Genomic DNA, 20,802 nt, shown 5'->3' with positions numbered 1-20,802 from the left:
TTCTGAAAGAAAATAAAATGTTTATATTCCTGTTATTTTGCGAAATATATATATATATATATATATATATATATATATATATATATATATATAATACATTTTTTAACTTTATAATAACTATTACAATTTTATTAATTTGAACATTTGAATATACAGGGTCAATTTTAATCATTTAAATCTTCAGTTCGTATAATTATAATAATTATACATATATTTTTATAATTATATAATAAATATAAATATATAATAAATATTATATATATATATATATATATATATAATATTTTTATTTATTATTTATATAATAATTCTTTTTTACTTTATATTTACAGGGTCAATTTTAATCATTTAAATCTTCAGTTCGCATAATTATAATTATATATTTTTTATAATTATATAATAAATATAAATATATATTATAATATATATATAAAATTATAAATATAATTATTATAATATAATAATTAATTAATAATATAAAGAGAAAAAAGGCGTGTCACTTTTTGCTTGTGAAATGATTTCTAATGTCTCATGTTAGAATACCCCAAAAAGAACGACAGCTACTAAGGATCATTTTCATTTTACAAAATAAAAACACAAACAAACATGAACATACATGAATTTCCACCACATTAAATACATAAAACAATTTTAGATTCAGCTTTTGTGATGGCATTGGAAACACGAGTAAAATTAGTGTTTGTAGATTAACATGGAAGTGCAACATTTTGAGAAATGACCCATTTTGAGCATTTGTCATAGTAAATGAATTCATGTGACGCAACACAATTCTCACAAGTTTGCAAATTCCTGATGGATTTGTTCGGCGCTTTAGGATGCAAATACACACGATTCATGCAGAAAAAAAAACTGTCACAGGCCTTCGGATGCTCTCCCAGTCAATAGTTGTCTTTTGTGACTTATCAGCAGCCCGTTCCTTGCTGACACAGTCCCTGACTCCAAAGCATTGTGATTTCCCCGAGGACTCCGCAATCTCTACTTGGAAGCAATATAGCTTTGTCTGAGAAAATCTGGATCTGTCCACTGTGGCTAAGTGGGCCAGCGTCGGGTGTGGAATGTGTCATGGTTGTCTGCCAAAATCAGGACCTGATGGCTAAATTCCCAGGTCTTTGCTATTCCCTTCACTGTCATGTTGCAAAACACATTGCTGCGTGATCCCGACTCACATGCACTATAAAGCTAAACACACATATTTGGCCTTGCTGACAGCTGTTGGGGACAAAATGATTAAATCTGAGTCAGACACATCAACAGGTTTCATGGATTTACCCTTCACAAGTGCATCATCATAATCAACCCATGCGCTGATATGTCTGATGAATACATCAAATAAATGAGTGACCTTGTGCACACACCTGGATTACGTCCTAATGCAGCCGCCGATTCTCATCACTGATGGGCCATTTTAGGTGGGAGTGTGTTGGATGCTCGACTGCCCCCAAACAAGCACATAATTGAGTTGCGAAGGCAGACTGGTGGCTCCCACCGGGCGGCCTCTTTTGAGAGAACTCTCAGATGATTCTGCGGAATAAAAGGGGAGATTGATGACTGGCATTTTGATGGCTGCATCCTTGTCAGTTGCTGCTGGCAACCCAACCCAATGTTACATTTCTTTTGTTCGCGGTGCTCAGGTCAACTATAGTGTACATTTCAACTTGATGACATAACACTTGTATCTGATGGCAACGTGCACAAGTATTGAACCAATTATTCAACAATAATACTTTACCTAAAGTCTGATTCAACTATAACTGTCAAATCAGGAAAAACAAGAAACATAAAAAGATATTTGTTTATTTTGGTTTCTTCCCCAACCAGTAGTTTATCCACAATCAGACTGAAAGAAAAATATAGACTAAAGGTACATGAAATGCAGGGAGTTTAATATATACCACAATTTCATGGAAACAGCATATGTGCATACTTAATAGACTAATGCCATTATGATGACCACCGACAAGGGAATAATCCCAAATGCGGGATTGGGCTGGGTTTACATATAGGACTGCAGGACTAGGGTCTGGGAACCTTTGTTAGTGAGCACAAACCAAAACACAAAACCCAAACACTTCTTTGCCATGGAACAAAACAATAAATGGTTTCATCCACCACTTTCGACAACAATTGTATTGTGCCCACTTGCTATAGATAACATTTACCCACTCACAAGGCTTTGTAATCATTAGCTAGGGTTTATATTATATGTATATATATCTTAAACATATACATATATTTATATACCCCATACATGTCATTAAAATACAAAAAATACAAGTTATTAAAGTGCCTTCTACTGACTCAAACACAATCTCTGGGAGAATGGGATTGATACAGTATGCTTGAGTTAAAAAAAAAATGCTTATTTTCAAATTGGCTGTGTTCATCAGTGCTTAAGGGAGAAAGACCAGCAGATGTAAGGCATGATAGCAAATAGTTAAACGGAGCACATCAGCGTCAAAAGTAACGTCATCCACAAATGCAGCTTACAACAGTCGGATGGAACCACCAGAGTGGTTAACGAACTTGAAGCCAACCCCCTAATTTATTTTCTTAAAAGCCCGTTTCATTTGTAGCACCATCTTAATTAGAATTGTCGTATTTCTGAAGTCAAGTCAAGTCAGACTTGATGAGCTTGACTCGTGTAACCATCCCGGGACCCTGAATTAACTTTAATACAATTGATTGCAGTTGCATCTTCCGTGATCATTTTGAGGGAAATGTAAGTGTTTAAATGCAGAACGGTGGAAATAAAAACCACTGGATATGCTCAGAAGGTGCGTAATGTATGTCGACATCACTCAAAAGCTTTTTAGGAGCTCCTGAATGGTGCAAGCTGTAAGAACAACAGATGGAAGTCAAAACAAATGTTGGGGTAAAAGCTGGTTATAATGATTCTGCTGGGTAATACGGATATTTTTTTTTCCCATCTTCTGAAGAAGCATGATCATTAACCACCATTTCCATTTACTTCAGGACAGAATTAGCCTCTTGCAGCATTTCAGCTGAATGGGTATAAAAATATAGACATTTGAAACCCTGAATATATGTTCTTATGTGATTTTCTGCAACAACAAAAAGAAACATAATTTACAGATGTCCCACTCAGTGCGCACACTCATTTAGTTTTTTTTTGTTTTTTTTTTAAAGATTTTACTTACAACTAAAATGTGTTCTGGCATTGGGAGGAGTTTCTTACATCCATTACAACACAGAACGGCAAATATAATGTAGTTGCCTTCAACAGCCTACACCATTTATGTTTAATACACTAATATTACCTCCGAGTGTGTGACACAGATTTACTGCGGGTGGAGGAGTGAGCTTGATTAAGAGTGACCACATTACATTAGCATGTCTTTGTGATGCCTGGCTATGTGCTGGCTTTTCTCAGAAGGCCTCCTGAAGCCCTTGGTGCAGTAGTCGCAGCGGTGTGGGTAGTCCTTGGTATGAATGGAGATGACGTGCCGCTTGAAGCCAGAAGCGTCCGTACTGTTGTACTCACAATACTGGCACTGATAAACCTTTCTACCACTGTGCGTCTTCATGTGTTTCTTCAACTCTGCAGGCTGACGGAAGCCTCGCCGGCACCTTTTGCACTTAAACGGAAGTTCCTTGGTATGCAAGGATAGAATATGGCGACTCAGGGTGAACGTGTCGGGAGCGTTGAAGTTGCAGTGCCGGCACTGGTGCACCTTGCTGCCCTTGTGCGTCTCGGCGTGTTTCTTCAACTCCGAGGGCCTGTGAAAGCCTTTCTCACACACGTCACACTGGTGAGGGAAGTCCTTGGTGTGAACAGAGATGATGTGTCGTTTCAGGTCACTGGAGTTAGTGCTCTTATGATCACAATGCGGACACTGGTGGGTCTTGTGGCCTTGCACCATCTCGATGTGACGTTGAAGTTCCCGTGCATCGGCGTAAGCTTGGGGACAGTGGCTGCACTTGAAGGGCAGATCTGCGCCGTGCTTGCTCTTGATGTGAGTCTTTAAGTTGGACTGATCTGCACAGCGGAATTCGCAGTGCGGACAGTGATAGGGCTTCTCGCCTGTGTGGGTCCGCATGTGTTTCTTCAGCTCGGATGGGTGGCGAAAGCCTTTGGCACACTCAACACACACATGTGCAAAGTTCTTACTGTGCACCGCCAACAGGTGACGATTGAGCAGGCCTTGCTCAGCAGTCTCATAGTCGCAGTATTTGCAGTGATGCAACTTGGGTTCTCGGTCCTTGACGATGAGCTTGTCCGAGCCCAGGGGGCTCGACTCATGGTGGCGCCGCGCGTACTCCGTGTATTCCGGAGAGCGCTCGCTGTTGTGGCTGAGCAGCTTGTGACTCTCCAAATGGTTGTGGAAACTGATCTTCTTGTTGGTGGTGAAGTCGCAGTCTGTACACTGGTACTTCTTCTTGAGGAGGTGGTCCGGATGGTTTTTCATGTGGCATTTGAGAAAGCCTCGTGAGCGAAACTTCTTTCCACATATGTGGCAGGGGTAGACAGTCAAAGGCATGCCGTCAGGCCCGATGATGACAGCTGAAAGAGGAAGTTGAAAACTTGAGTGGAAAGTTGAGAAAAAGCCGCAATCTATCCACTTGCACATCTGTACCACAAACCCGGTAAAAAGGGCGTATGGCTCATACCGGTCTGACACTGGCGGGTCTCTCCTTTCTTCTTTTTCTTTGCTTTGGTTTTGAGCACACGGTTGGCGGCCAATCCTTCTCGAGTTTGTAGAAATTGTGTTGCTGCTCCATTCTTCACCTGATCTATGGTATTACCTGCACACAGAAAAAACAAGCAATACCATTCTCATATGGGTCACGATCTCAATGAAGTCTTCACGGCCGTAAGTCCACAACAAAACACAAGCTTTTGATTCGTTGACCCAGGGAACATACTAATGTCGTCATCATCGTCGTCGTCTTCCTCATCGCTGTCATCCTCATCGTCCTCTTCTACTTTGGGCTCCTTCTTGACTGCCATGTAGACCATCTTGTCACGGCCAACTCCAAGTCTTCCTGAGGATGCAGCTTCAAGATCTGGGTGGCCATTTTGGTAATCGTCCTCTGTGATCACCTCTGTTCCACCTGAAGAAGAAGAAGAAGATGATGTTTTAATCAAAGTCATAAAGTTGGTTTGGCATAGAAAAACTCAGCAACTTGCCTAAATCATCATCCGCCTCCGCTTTGAAAATGTAGACTTTGATGACTTCAGCACCATCCTCTTTGCACTCCTTGTCTTCCATTACCTCGGTGCTAATCTCTAGAGGGGTGTCTCCTATGTCCAGTTTCTCTCCCACCTCATCCACTAAACAACAAACACATATGAAAAACACGACATTCATAATCAACACTGCCATATCTGGAACACAAACTTACAGGAAATCATGAGGTAATCTTCAGAGCTGCTTCTCCCGTCGTCATCCTCATCCATCTGCAGAGGAACCGCCTCAGGTGGTAGTTGTTGGTGGATTATGGTCTCTGCATTGGCTTCTGTCACCATCAGCCCCTCTGCTACAAGTTGGTGGTCAAGAGTGTTGTCCTGGTGCTCAGACAGAAGTTCTGCGACAAACACTTGGTCTGACATGTCGTCGTGGTTGGCATCCTGGATAAGGTCTGAGGTTAGCACGTGGTGGTGGTGGTCCAGAGCCGCCTCGATTGCAACCTCTGTCCCCAAGATGTTTTCCGGCATGATCACACTGTGTTCCGAGTGTACCATGTCCTCGTTTCCTATTTCATGGCCGTCGACGTCCTGAGACTGCAGACTTTCTACGTCCACCTCCAGACCCTCAACAACCTCTGCTTCTAGGCCCTCCACCTCCACTTCTTCCTCAAGGCCTTCGACAACATGAGCTTCCAGGTCCTCCACATCGACCTCAGTTTCCAGACCTTCAACCACCTGTGCTTCGAGGCCCTCCACCTCCACCTCACCGTCTAGGCCTTCCACGACATGAGCCTCGAGCTCCACCACTTGTGTCTGTAGCCCATCAACCACCTCTGCCTCCAATCCCTCGACATCCGCGTGTAGACTTTCAACCACTTCGGTTTCAAGGCCTTCCACGACCTGAGTCAGGCCCTCCACCTCAAGCCCGTGCTCCAGGAGGATGCCCTCGTCCGTCATCACATCAGAAAGGAGCATGCCCTCTGGCACAGACACCACGATGTGATCCCCATCAATGTGTGCCAAGCCACCCATTCCTGCAACTGTTAAAACAAAATTAAGTTATTATTGAAAGGTCAGTGACATACTATATCACATACATTATTTTATAAAAGCCGGAGAGAGTAACCAATTAAATGTAAATGCTACTATATGTCACCGGTTTAAGATATTTTATTCCCTAACCAAGAATAAGTTGTTACCAGTAATGGTTTAAGACAGACTCTTCAACTAAAATGGAGTTTTTTGTTTGTTTGTTTTTTTTTAAACAAATGTCTTCACATCAAAGATCTAAACCTCATTTTGCCCTAAACTGCACTAAACAGACTAGCTCAAATGAATGTTGAATGTAATGAAACCCTGCACATCTCTATATTGTTTGTATACTACACAATTTACTTGGCGGTTACATTGTGTTTAAAAGAAATGACCAAATGTCACATAAATGTACAATGTACCAATATCCACACAATCCTTAGTGAACACTAATTGGCATGTTGCTGTGCTCTAAATTAATGTGTTACAACTCAGGCGATTTTTTTTATTAGTTATTAGCCACACTCTCACATCAGTTTTACAATTGGGGGATTCCAGATTACAAATTTAATAATCATTGATCAACATCACCACCTACCAAAGTCTTGCATGATCATAGCATGGGGCATTTTCAGCTCCTGCGTATGTAATTCCAACACACCGCCTCCTTGGTCCATGTTTGATTCAGGCAAAATAAAACAACCTGAAAACTATAAGATACATATTATTATTAGCTTTGTCCCCCTTAAATGCATGTGCTGCTTACTATAACATAGTTATAGTAGTAGTAGTTCATACAAATCAAAATGAAATACCTTCACATTTGCTGCCCAGAACCTTAAAATAAAAACAGGATATTAGACGTGTCCTTCCATCAATGCATTTGAGCCCTCTGGGAGAGAAAATGACAAATATTAGTGCCCATATCACATTGAAATGTAATGAGATCAATGCATTATTGTCTGTATACACTCTAATATATATATAGTAGAGAAAGAACGTGTGATGGGCTGCATCAAACTTAATTGCGGTGTTTGGTGCACTGGGGAAGTGGAACGACATATTGTTGACCACTGGCTCCGTCCATTGCCAACTAATAGTACTGCAAGCGCCTTTAACCAGGGGCTATATTACCATACACCTGGAGCTAGTTGAGCTTGATTGAAAGAGCTCGGTTGGAAAAGTGCTGGGTGCCCTGCAAAGTGGGCAGGACAAGCCCGCAAGTATCGCCTCTGTGGGATTCCTGCATGTTATCAGTAGGAGGAAATGCACTGCCGTCACGTCACTGCTCAAAACAATGTATTGCCTATCTGCAGTGCGCTAAAGTTACCCTAGCTTTCTAATTGCTTGTTCACACATCATTTGCCCACCCTATCATTTCAGTATGTATAAATATACCGAGGAAATGGCCTAGCCTTGAAATACCGCATACGTTATGTAATGTTTCCCGTATGGTCGACTACCGCTTTCCACCCAAGCGAAGCTAACTAGCAAACAAGCTATGACTGATCCACCCAGCGCCATTTTGTTTTAGCATAACGGCTAACCCCCACATTCGTCGGTCGCCGTAAAATTGGAAATTCTAAAGTATATGACTAACAATGGTCTAAGAATAATAGCGTCACCACACAAGACGCCGAACTCATGTCTCGCAAGATATAAATTCGGAATTTTCGCGAGCAATACCGTCCGTCTGGCTAGCTAGCCTGCTAAGCTAGGTGGAGCCGCCTTGTGCCGCATTATCTCCATGTTGTTTTTCGAGAAGGCTGAAAGAGGCCCGCTACGGCCGACTGGGCCCCTGCGGATTAAACCACGTTCCATTCGAATTGGATAAAAGCGAATTTACCTGATAATGTCGTCTTCCGACTCTTTCGGTGTTTCTCACTCTCCTCCGTTTTGTCTTTTATTGTTTTGGTTTATTTTTGACGGTAAGCTAAGTGCGGCCTGCAGTTTTGGATCCCCGGGCACTCTTTGCTAGGCCTCGGCCAATCAGCTTGCTTCCTGACAAGCAGAGGGAGGGCGGGGGGCAGACAATGCGTGGCCTCGTTTACCGCTGATCCCTTACTATTTGCGTCATGCATAAGAGAGCAGTTACTGTAACAGTCTTTATGTTAATGACAACATAATATGCGCAGTGTGCATGGAAACACAATTTATTTTAACCATACAAATCCATGAAAACATTTCAGAATAATTTCCTCCCACATTTGTTTGCACCGACGAGGCCTGTAGGCCATTTTGTTAGGGAGGGGTTGGGTAGCATTTTTGGTCATCCACCCAGCAAGCATCCTGCTGCTGCAGATTGGAACTTGTTAGCATGGGATGCAAACAGACAAGTCAATAGACACCGTCGGTTTTAGACTGCACTTTATTTTAGTTCCTTCTTTTCAGATATACACGACACGACAGTGGGAGCTGTCTAAGGCAGGGAGGCCTGCATTGCATAAACATACTTTATTTCAGTAGATACCAAAACACAAAGACACTGCCAACGCATGTGCGATAAAAATGCATCATTGTACCTTTGAGGACTAGTGATAATTTGGTAAGAGTGTTGTGACTCAGATGCACCTTGGCACAATCCACATACATATATATATATTTAAAATATGAACAAGGGCAGTGTGGTACAATGCTGCAGTTTCATTGCTGTGTAAACAAAAATCATTCCAAAAATTTTCACATGATATTGTGCGACACATGACAGAATTGTCATGTTACGGTTACGTAAAGGGGGAAAAAAAACAAACAATATGCATGCAGTGCCTACATCTAGTAGGAATTCACACAGGAATGCACAAACCAACATGTTCTTTTAAATTGCCTTCATATCAATAACTTCACAAAGTAATTACAACCCTTAATATTCCAGCAGTGTTTCACAATTAGCATAAAAAAATAAGTAAAATTCCCCCAAAGACATCTTCTGGAAGCTCTGAGATTGTCTATGTTGGGAGTGTGCCTTCTTGTTAGTCGAAACATCCACACTGGATGTTGCTGACAATGCTTCATGCAAGCTAAAGAGAAGAGTCTTGACTAAATCCGGTCCTGACTTTGCTTTGTACTTTAAAGAAGTCACTGAATTAAGCGAGGCTTGCAGCAGTGAAATTCCTTCATCCGTCGGGCCCATCGGACTCAGTAGCAGCCATCTTTCCAGGATTCATCTGAGATTCTAGCCATACCCAAAGACCTGATGATAAAACAAGAGAGTCTGTCTTTGTTCACAGGAACCGCTTGAAGTGTCATCAAACTACTCTTTATGATCACTCAGTAGCACAATGGTGTTATTGTTATGACCTCATAAGATGAAGAGTAACATTGCACTCTCTGAGTGAGAAGTTAGTAGTCACAATGGAGGCAAAAGTATATATGCACATTATTAAAGCACTCACCTTCTGGCAGGTTGTGATAATTTACTTCGAGTGGATGGTGCTGGTGTAGACTGCCCTCTTCCCATCGCAGGTCGCCCTGTCCCAGCGGAGGTTCTCCCTGGTATGTAGGTGCCGCCATTAGCGGAACCACCGGGCTGGACCCTGCGTGCCCCAGTTGCGGTAGGCGCTTGGATAACAGGCAGGCCTCTGGAAGGCTGACGAGATGCCATAGAGCCCACGGGTGTGACAGCTTTCACCGGAGCTCGCATAGAGAGAGGAGACTGGCCGTTGCCACGCAGACGACTACTGGACATACCTTTGGTAAATAGGAAAGATGGTGCTTGTCAAGTGCTGCTTTTATGACCGTTGGTGTAAAACAAACACTGTCTGGAAAAAGATAAGCAAGAAGTGTTCCAACATAGAATGACTACATCACTGGGCACGCCTGCACAAGTTCCGAAACAATAAAAGTCCACCTTTATAAAATACGGCAATGCTCAGTTCTGATGAACACACAGTATAACAGTTACATGAACGTCATAACAGATGCAGCTCATATTATGATGGAGGGCGGTTTCATACTACAGTAAACCTCGGATATATCGGATTCAATTGTTCCCATTGGTTTTGTCCGATATAAGCGAAATCCGTTACCGGAAAATGTCCGTTTTACGCATATATCGGATTTATATCCGGTATATGCGTAAATCGGATTTTATCCGTTATAAAAAGGCACTTCCTTGACTATGTTTCCAATGTACCTGGACGCGCAGGCAACGTTGCAAACGCTGCAAATGACGTCGTATAGCGGCCTGTCACAATTCGGCGAATCAGAGCACCACGATGTGGCCGTCCGATATATGCGAGGGAAATTTAATGGAAATGCATTGGAACGGGACTGGAGATTTTGTCCGAAATAGGCGAAATCCGTTATAAAAAATCAGATGAATCCGCAATGAATTTTTATTGGAAATGCATTACAGAAAAATTGGTTCTTTTTTATCTGTCCGTTGTGAGCGAATTTCCGATATATCCGAGTCCGATATATCCGAGGTTTACTGTACCATACTCCCTGTATTGTTAAATTAGTAACTTTTTAAAGGATCTTATTAGTGTGTGCATGTTACCTAATAAAGTGTCCAGTCATTCTATGTTTGTCAGGTTAATGAATAACAGATCAGAAAAGGAAAATGTGGCATCTAGGCTGACTGTGATGAGCATACATTTGAGTTGTCGAAATAGCCTTTGCATATCAAAAGGGAGTGTCATTAATTCATGCTGTTATACAGTAAACCTCGGATATATCGGACTCGGATATATCGGAAATTCGCTCACAACGGACAGATAAAAAAGAACCGATTTTTCTGTAATGCATTTCCAATAAAAATTAATTGCATATATCGTATTTTTTATAACGGATTTCGCCTATTTCGGACAAAATCTCCAGTCCCGTTCCAATGCATTTCCATTAAATTTCCCTCGCATATATCGGATGGCCGCATCGTGGCGCTCCGATTCGCCGAATCGTGACAGGCCGCTATACAACGTCATTTGCAGCGTTGCCTGCGCGTCCAGGTACATTGGAAACATAGTCAAGGAAGTTCCTTTTTATAACGGATAAAATCTGATTTACGCATATACCGTAAAACGGACATTTTCCGGTATACGCATATAACGGATTTCGCTTATATCGGACAAAACCAGTGGGAACAATTGAATCCTATATACCCGAGGTTTACTGTAGAAGGCTTTTCTAATAATATGCACGTGCAAATGTACAGTAACAGTAACGTAATGTAGGGTAAGGTAGTGTAGGCGTTGTCATGGAAGCAACATTGCTCAGGGATTCAGCAATCCCGGTAGGCAGATGTCATTCTATGAGAGGAGAAGGGGGTCAGGAAAATGAGGGCGGGGGTTACCTGAGGAAGGGGAGGGAGTCAGGTGGGACATGCGGTTGCCAGAGCTCTGGAGGTTAGCCTCCATGCTGCGGCTGTTTCTGACTGCCTCCAGGGAACGTAGGCTGGTGCGGGGGGCCAGATTAGGCATGCTGTGCCTCAACTCTTCTGGAACCACAGGTGGACAACACGGGTGTGATCACCTTGACTGAAATTAAATACTATTGGGCATGATCGGAATTAAGATTTTTGCCTACCCTCACTCTTGGCAAATTTGAGGAGCTCCGCACTAGGGCCTTGGAGAGAGCGTCTGGGTGTTCTTGTGCGAGGGGCCCCGAGTCTGTTGGTATGCTCTTGACCGTGGTTGGAAGTGGACGGCGACAGGCACCGAGGTGACCCCAAGGGCGAGGGAGTGAAGCGGCGACGTTGCTGGGGCACCGGGCTGAATTCATCCTCTTCGTCTTCCAGGCTGTAATTGTCAAATTCTTGGTCGCTGTAGGTGCCTCCCCGGCGAAGGGATTGCAGGGACGTTGTGGAGCTACGACGTGACGCAGATGCTGAGCTGGAAGCGTAATCCTGCCTCAGGCCTAACATAAAAAAATAATAACCAATACTTAATAATATGCTGAATTGAAAAACTTCATGCAGAAAGGCCAACTGTGACCATGTCTGAACTCACTCTCTTCTTGTAGGCGAGCCATGATTTGGACATCGGTAAGATCCTGCAGCTTATAACCCATGGAGATGGAGTCATCTGAAGTACTGAGTTCGCTGTCTACAGAGGACTGGGAGCTTAAAGCTGAGGGTCCACCTGAGACACCTGGAAGAGTGGGATGAGTTGCTTAACACAGCATCTTTGGGATCAACATCCTGGGCCACATTTTTGTAGTCACTTCAGTGTTTCCCCAAAGTCTATAGCACACATACATGTGTGTAGCTGACTTTAATGTGAATTCATGTTTCATAACAGAACAAGGTCGGTTAGGCCGTTATGAAATGCATCCTTAAATTAATCACAATACCTTGAAGTTGTACCAATTTGGAAAACCAACCAGGAAAAGTCACACAGTTTGGGATATTAGATATTACATTATTTCCATTAGAATTTCATTGTAAGATCCAAAAAAAAAGTGAGACGCCAGCCCCTATCCATGTGTTGACATTCTAGGTGACTTTAGGAAATTCCACTGTAATTTTAACCAGGACAATAATTATGATGTCCTAGTTGTTGAGGACAATGATAAATATGGTAACTGCATCAGATCACAAAAGATTAGGTGCCGTCAGAATTTATCAGACTGCTCTGCTCATGGCAGGTGTCGATTGACGAGGCTCACTGTACTATTTATAATGAGTCACTTGTCAAACAGTCGGTCATAATGAGCTTGAAGAATGTTAGCTTCAAAGCAACACCTCAAGTTTGTTTTCCCACCAAGCAGCTCGGTTAGTACACTGACAAACAAACACACGTATGTTATGTTTACGTGCCAGTGAAAAGTCTGGACGTAACTTCTCAGTTTGTGTGTCCAAACCTGTCGCTGGTACGGTATTTTGGATCATGTGTCCTGGTAAAGTCACATGTGCCGGAATTAAGATTGGCTGAACATTTATAAAGTCATGCAAAAACTGGTACTTGTAGAATTTGACGACAACTTTAGCAATGTCAGGACTACCAGGAGGGCAAATGCAACAGCTACACTCAAGTCAGACAGTTATGTACGTACACGTCATTGGTTAGCATTCCTTAAACACCTTTAGAAACAGTGTGCACACATCACATACACACATACATTAGACAATTACTAGCCATCTTCCGCAGTATTAAGTAAGTAAGGTTATATAATTAGGTATGTCCGATATTGGCTTTTTTGCTGATAACCGGTACTGTCAAACAAATTTTTTCAAGTACGGTATATGTCAGGGTTCTACATTAAAAACAAAAATTATTTGCCCATGGGGAATCCTTAAGGTGAGAACTACTTGCCCGAACTTTCCCCATGTAAAATGAAAAGACTGCCATAATGATATCATCTAATTTTTGTGGCATCACATGAGAATCTCAAATAAAGATGAAATGATTATCATTTCTTGTGGTTGTTTTCCTACATAGATCATGACGTTGCATGGAAATCTGGATTGTCAAGAGACTTCTAGGCACTTTGCCTTTCATAAGTTGTGCACCACAATGAAACATTATTGAATAGACACATTTGTGTACTAGTAAAGTGTTTTTAATCCAGAAAAAATGCTCATATAGTCAAACAATAATTTGTGAAGCAAAGGTGAGAAAAATACACAAGAGAAATGGAAGCGCTAGATTTTGTAGCTTGTGCAAAAATCAGCACTTGGTATTGGATCTAATCGGTGGTGTTTCATTGTGACCACTTCAAATTGTCACAGCAATGTGATTCACTCACCTGGGCCATCATTTGATTTGCTGCCGCTAATAAAATACTTGTTTAGGAGGCACTGTTTCATCACTTTTTGGTGTTTTCCTTCACAAGTTGTTGAAGAATTAGACCATGTTGGCAGGGACGCCATGATAGATGTTTTCGTAGTCAAACGATCGCTGATTGGTTTATCGTGAACAAGAACGGGTGTGGGTAAAACGAAGACCGCGGTCTAAATAAACGATTCTGATTGGTCCATTTCAAGATTTGCAAGGATTGGTTTGCAAATTACCACCGGAATTACACAGTCCGTGTTTTAACACCCAACAAGAACCGCTTTAAAAAAAAAGTCTTGGCAGTATGGAATGCTAAAGTGCACTTGCCCGACGGGAATATCACTGATTGGATTTACTTGCCCCGGGCCATCTGTACATCGTTATTGTCGAGTATGTATGTATATGTGTACTGTATATGTGACACAAAGCAAACCCAGTAGAACATGCAAAAAAGGACACCGCAATTGTTGACACATTAGTCCACACACAAGTTGCCTACCCCCTCCGCCTCCCTCCAAAAAAAACCCAAACAAACATCAGTACCGCTGCAGTGTTGTGCAGAACATGAGGGGCACAGCGTGTTAATGTCATGCCATACCTGAGCTGCCACAGGTTAGTAGAGATTTGTTAGTCGATTTGTGGTACCCCGGAGAAATCAAGCCTGAGCCTGCCTCTGTTGATGGGCTGCTGTACATGTTCCTCCATCGAGATGCTAGGGAGGAAAAAGAAGGGATAGCTGGGATTACATACAACAATAGCAAAGTCAAGGTGAAAACAGGTTTAAGACGTAAACAAAAGATGCAGAATGAAAACCAATAGAACTGCAGGGCATGAGCTACTGTAATAATGTATGTTCATTAAAAAATACTATTTCCTTTTATTTACTTTTACTTACTAAACTACTGAGATGACCAGCTAGCTATGTATAGGTGGTGTTTCTAAAAATATGAGTGTGTGTGTGCGTGTAAAACATGCAGTTTGACTCCTTGTGTTGCCATTTAAAAAGGAAGGCCTGCCCCAGGGAGGGACACATGACTTTTGTAGTCATTCCGCTCTACTGGGAATAAGCGCTGTTGTTTGGCTTCTGGAGAGAGCAGGAAATACGTGCTGCACAGAGATAAAATAATGAAAGGGGTGTGTTGGATGAGACACTGAATTACTTCTGCCTCAAGTGCACACACCCAACATAACCAAGAATGCAGTATGTTCACATAATATGGCTATTTTCTCAAATATCTGTAATAATAGTTAACAGTATCTTAAGGAGAGGATCTATTAGGTAGAGACACAAAGACCTGAAGTGAGGATGGGACAACATTTCATTTATTATTTTAAAGATTTGTTCTGAATGCCAGTGTTTTATAGAGCAGAATAATTAGCATGTTTGCAGACTAGCTGTGACTGAATCAACAACGCCTCTGCTGGTTGGAACCAAGTAGTGCACTCCCAAACGCCTCAACTCCACACAATTGATGGTATTTTTAACATTATATTCAATCCATAAATTGATTACAATGTCCATTTTGTATTCATACTAAAATTTATTATGTTAGCCTTTATTTTCAAGTATTTGTTTCAGTATAATACAACATAAATTAGATGCTTAAAAAAAAAAAACATTGAAAAGGTCGAGTGGTTAGCACGCAGACCTCACAGCTAGGAGCACCAAGGTTCGATTCCACCCTCGGCCATCTCTGTGTGGAGTTTGCATGTTCTCCCCGGTTTCCTCCCACATTCCAAAAACATGCTAGGTTAATTAGCGACTCCAAATTGTCCATAGGTATGAATGTGAGTGTGAATGGTTGTTTGTCTATATGTGCCCTGTGATTGGCTAGCGACCAGTCCAGGTCCGAAGCTGTCTTCGGACCTGTCCGAAGACAGCTGGGATAGGCTCCAGCACCCCCGTGACCCTCGTGAGGAAAAAGCGTTACAAAATGAATGAATGAATGTTTCAGTATAATACAACATAAATTAGATGCTTAAAAAAAAAAAACATTGAAAATGGCGGCACGGCGGTCGAGTGGTTAGCCTCACAGCTAGGAGGACCAGGGTTCGATTCCACCCTCGGCCATCTATGTGTGGAGTTTGCATGTTCTCCCCGTGCATGCGTGGGTTTTCTCCCACATTCCAAAAACATGCTAGGTTAATTGGCGACTCCAAATTGTCCATAGGTATGAATGTGAGTGTGAATGGTTGTTTGTCTATATGTGCCCTGTGATTGGCTGGCGACTAGTCCAAGGTGTACCCCGACACTCGCCCGAAGACAGCTTGGATAGGCTCCAGCACCCCCGCTTAAAGCAGTAGAAAATGAATGAATGAAAGAAAATACATACATTGGTCCAAACGGTTTATGAGGGTCCGACATGCCTTCTCCGTCTCTGGGCTACGGTGGTCCAGAACCTGCCGACACCACTTCAAAGGGGAGCCGGGTCCTGCGTTTGAAACTTCTTTTTTAGGTGATACATACAACCTGGTGACAGCAAACAAAGCACATTGTAAACGGTGAGGAAACTAGAGCAAAGACGTGAAAGAGATATGGGAGAGTGATACACGGGAAAGCTTTGAATTAGAATGTGGTTGCGACATGAAACTACAAAACCTCTTGCTGTGCATGCATTATTGTCCACAAAGTTGGGACAGATTTGGGACAAAACCTACACAGTCAGACAATTAGCAAAATGGAGGTGTCCAGGACCAAAGAGGGTTCAAACAGTGCACCGTTTTGCATTGCAAGTTTGGGTATCAATGCAGGAAATATACACAAAAACAGACAAATGATAAGTCACATGGGATGATCTTTTGAGGTGCATACACAAAAGGACCCGGACTAACTGGTTTGGAAACAGAATCAACCACAAATCATCTTTCCATTGGGCAAACACAAAGGCGCAAATTTCCCAGCGCAATAATCAACGACACAAAAGGGGAATATTGAGGTCGTACGTCCCGCTGAAGAGCACAGCTTCTCTGTGGGAGGGCTTTTTATGGACACACAACAGTGCGTTTGATCAACGTTGCGTATTCGATGAATGCCCAACCCCCGTGGCCTCATTAATGAAACAGTTGCAGTGTGTCATAAAGGGCAGTTAAGCTCCGATTTTTGTTGACTGCACTCTTGTCATAGTGACATATGTCATGATGAAAACCGATTGAATTACTTCTATTGTCGAACAATTCTCAAAATGACATTTGATCAGAAGTAATAGATCTGAATTTTGCACTTTTTGGATCTTGTTTTAGTGTTCCTAAACTAGTGGGAAAACCGTGTATTTATTCATGCATGTTACTCTAAAATAGGGGTCTCAAACACGCGGCCCACACTAGTTTGAGGCCCCCGCCTTGATATGAAAGTTTAATGTTAGTGCGGCCCGCGCAAGTTTGATACGGATGCTGTATGGTATCATGTACCCAGAAAAAATTATTACGTTTGATTAATGTTCATGTTAAAGGTTAAATAACTGTTAATAGTTATCCTCCCTATCCGTGTGGAAGTGGTAAGTTTTTGGCTATTTAATTTAAAGGAAATAACTCGAAGGCTACCGTTTAGGTCGCTAGCTCTCTAGTTTGCGAGTTAGCATGTGTCTCAAGACCCTGCAGTTGCGCAATATGTTGTAAATAAAAAGAGTATAAATGTGACTATAGTCGTGTTTTGTCATGTCTACAGGGCTCTAATAATGCTTTGTTCATTTTAATCTGAAAAAAATAATTTGTCTACCCACCAACTATATGTGGTTTCTTAAGTTTTTATTATTTACCGTTTTATTATTATTATTATATTTACTTATGACTGATTGATTGATTGATTTTCTTTATTCTTGATTTGTTTATTTATTTGTCATCTTATTTTGTGTAGAAAAATAAGATATTTGACAACAGTGGAATGTTTTATCAGAGCTTTTCTTGTAGAAAATCGGAACCAAAGCAAAGTTTATTAATTTTTCCGTTTTTTGTTGTTTTTTTTTTTTGGAAAACCTGATGCGGCCCAGTCTCACCCAGACCCTAGCTCCAGTGGCCCCCAGGTAAATTGAGTTTGAGACTCCTGCTCTAAAAGCAAGAAACAAAATGTCCAACCAATTTATCCTGTTGTAAAGATCGCCTCCCACATTCCCCAGAGCTCCGACAGCCTCCCTCAGCGCCACTCAGTTTCCGTGTCCCAGTTGCAATCTGGACACAGTTGGGCCCCCGTGTCACATGCTGTGAAATCCCACCCAAAGCACTTTATCCATGCGGCAGCAGTCAGGCCAGCATCAGATTATGTTCCTACCCGGATTACTGGGTATTTTGGCAATGATGACCCTCTAAATCACATATGGTATGGCTAATGATGTGAAACTGAACAAAAGCCATGAATAGCCTGGCTGTGGAGAAGCTAAATTAGCTAGCACCAACTCAGTGTTGTTCTGCATTATATTTGTATATAAGCAATCACAATGCTAATTATTTCTAGTAATGCTTAAGACTTCTGTTGTTGCTTTGGGGATTAATTTGCTGCAAATATTGTGTGTAGGTAAAATCAATGAATAAATTCGGAATGTTCTGAGCTCCTGTTTCAATTTCCTTATTTGGCTACTTACTATATCTGAGATGTCATGTTGTGCTTTAGACGGCGTTACATAGGAAGTGCCTTGTAATAGCAGAGTGCCTCACCAAGACAGACAGCACCTTTTACTTTAAGTAAGTCAGAGCTAACAGCCTCTGGTGTTTGCACTACTTCCAAAATCACTCCCACCAGCTGGCTTCATTTCCTTTCCTGATAAATTTCAATGCTAAATATGCCTTGAGGTGGCTTTCCAAATATTTGTTGCTCATCATTTATAATCTAAAAGAGGGATGTTGATGTTTCTGAACTCAGAATTGCCTAATTAGACCTAACAGTCACATGCGCTACAGGGTAGAAATGCACTTTAAAAACTAAGTTCAAACTAAAAAAAAAAAAAAAAAGCACATGTGACTCATTTTACTGCTGAAATGCTACCCAAAAGCTAAGTTGTGATGTAGTGGAAACATACCAACTGTCCTCATCTTCAACTTCGGCACACTCATCTTCCAAATCGAGAACGTCCACATCATCTAACGTTGTTTGGTCCACGCCTGAATCGCTTTCTGCAAGGGTCTCTGACTCATAACTCTCCTGCGAGGGGCTTTCAGGCGTTATGCTTTGGCCCTGGGTCTGTCTCGGCCCTCCGCTGCAGGTCAACGTGAGGAAGCCGCCGCACGGACCGCCATCCTCTACTATATCATCTTCTCCTTCCTCCTCCTCCTCGAGTCTGTTGGTCCCAGGAAGCGGAGACATCTCTTCGCTGCTGCTGCAGCTTTCCTGCGGGGTGACCAGCTCCAACTCTCTGCTACCCCCACCGCAATTCAGCCTCTCGTTGATATTGACAGGCAAGGTGAGGCTGCTTGCGCCGATGTTTTTGCTTCCCCGGTTACGCAGCGTCTCATTCTGCACCTCCAATCTATGAACAAGTTCCTGCAACTTTCGGACCTCCTCCAGCTCCACCACGGCTAGGTCTTGACCCCCTTCCACTTCCTCCTCACATCCAAGCTTGGAGCCCTCCATGTGGCCAGGGGGACTACCATTATCAGGGGGGAGCAGGCTGGCGCTGTCCGGAACCACCATGCTCTTCTGTTGGGAGTAACACTCATATTAGAATGGTTACAATGAGGCGAAGTGACGTTTATTTACAGGACAGAAGTATGCTAGTTTTCTCTACACACACACAGTTCATTCATCTAAACAGTCAAATATGTATTCAATAACACATTCACATCACTTTTAACCCTTGTAGTAGAAACTGGACGATACCAACAGCAACGCCATTGCCTTAAAACGTAGCTGTTGTCATCAATGAACATAATAACATCTCCATCGCGTACACCCATGCGCTGTGCTTCATGTTAGCTAGCTTAGCATGCTAGCAGCAAAACAAACGTACCGGTGAGTGTTCCGTGTTGTCCTCTCAAGCAGTGACGACTGAACGTACCCCAACCGCTCCGACCTCAAACTCCTCTGGGCACAAGCGACAGCATGAATGAGGCAGCGACTCACAAACAGATGAATATCGTCGTTAATAGTTTGTGTCCATGTTCTCGTAAAACCAGCGGCGCTTCACTGGGAGCATTCATGGCGTTCACTCGGCGCTAACTAGCTTGTTGATGGAGTTTAGTTAGCCGACCGAGCAAGACCCGCAGAGCCCCTCCCCCGAGGGTTCGCGCTGATATCCAGCGCCCCCTACTGGAAGGGGAATGAAATGTTATTTTTTAATTCCTTATTACAACCACCGGGTGTCGCTGTTTACCACATGGATAAAGATATGAGTGGGTGGAAGATCTAACATGAACCGTGGTACGGAATGTACTGAGATTAGTATTAAAAACACAAAAAAGTAGGCAAACACAACTTGACAGAACAAATTCAACAGAAAATCATTGTTGCACGTGCTTAAAATATATCACAACACAATGAACACCATTGTGTTTAATGATTCATTTGTTGCAATTATGTAACTTTAATTTTCACTGACACAAGTGAAGTCAGCTAATCAAATCCCTGGATTTGAGTCAGTGAACTAAGTCAAATTATTTTTGAGTCTGCAATGTTGACCAGGGATGCTGCCATGAAAAAAAAAATACATCGGGCATCCCCCTGGGCAGCTGTTCTCACCATACCTGTTTTTTTTGACAGTGGTCCTTAGAATTGTGCTAACTTTTTCCCTGATTCTGTACAAAGACTTGGCCATTCAAATGTAATTGAGACACACCCTTTAATAAATTAACTAATTAAATGATAAAAAAGTGGTATTTTGACATTTTCTGAACACTTTGTGAAATCTATTCTGAGTTAATATCTTTAGAATGAGCAAGAAAAAAGATTGTGAGTGGAGTCCT

At 42.2% G+C, this 20,802-nt stretch overlaps 2 protein-coding genes across 4 annotated transcripts; both read right to left on the bottom strand.

Annotated features, from left to right (window-relative positions):
• Nucleotides 1-1,883: 1,883 nt before the first annotated feature.
• znf711 (zinc finger protein 711) lies at nt 1,884-8,254 on the bottom strand. The gene is made up of 8 exons (XM_058063152.1): nt 8,049-8,254; nt 7,018-7,094; nt 6,801-6,912; nt 5,386-6,210; nt 5,171-5,314; nt 4,906-5,094; nt 4,651-4,785; nt 1,884-4,543 (listed from the first exon to the last, which is right to left on the bottom strand). The coding sequence occupies exons 3-8, from the start codon at nt 6,877-6,879 to the stop codon at nt 3,363-3,365; spliced, it is 2,553 nt and encodes an 850-aa protein (XP_057919135.1). The 5' UTR covers nt 6,880-6,912; nt 7,018-7,094; nt 8,049-8,254; the 3' UTR covers nt 1,884-3,362.
• Nucleotides 8,255-8,552: 298 nt separating this feature from the next.
• On the bottom strand, nt 8,553-20,124 carry zgc:66447 (SLAIN motif-containing protein-like). Of its 3 annotated transcripts, none has more exons than XM_058063154.1 (9): nt 19,851-20,124; nt 18,924-19,540; nt 16,248-16,384; nt 14,513-14,626; nt 12,148-12,288; nt 11,726-12,055; nt 11,493-11,633; nt 9,595-9,889; nt 8,553-9,392 (listed from the first exon to the last, which is right to left on the bottom strand). In XM_058063154.1, exons 2-9 carry the CDS (start codon nt 19,532-19,534, stop codon nt 9,338-9,340), a joined length of 1,824 nt encoding a protein of 607 aa, XP_057919137.1. In that variant the 5' UTR covers nt 19,535-19,540; nt 19,851-20,124; the 3' UTR covers nt 8,553-9,337. The 3 variants fall into 3 exon arrangements, with proteins under 3 accessions (XP_057919137.1, XP_057919136.1, XP_057919138.1); XM_058063153.1 differs by having other exon boundaries at nt 11,493-11,636; nt 19,851-20,122; XM_058063155.1 differs by lacking the exon at nt 11,493-11,633.
• Between the last annotated feature and the right edge of the window lie 678 nt (nt 20,125-20,802).

Source organism: Doryrhamphus excisus, chromosome 23 (genome assembly GCF_030265055.1).
Source record: "Doryrhamphus excisus isolate RoL2022-K1 chromosome 23, RoL_Dexc_1.0, whole genome shotgun sequence".
NCBI classification, from domain to species: Eukaryota; Metazoa; Chordata; class Actinopteri; order Syngnathiformes; family Syngnathidae; genus Doryrhamphus; species Doryrhamphus excisus.
Note: the sequence above shows the minus strand (reverse complement) of the source record. Positions and strands in the feature narration are given on the sequence as shown.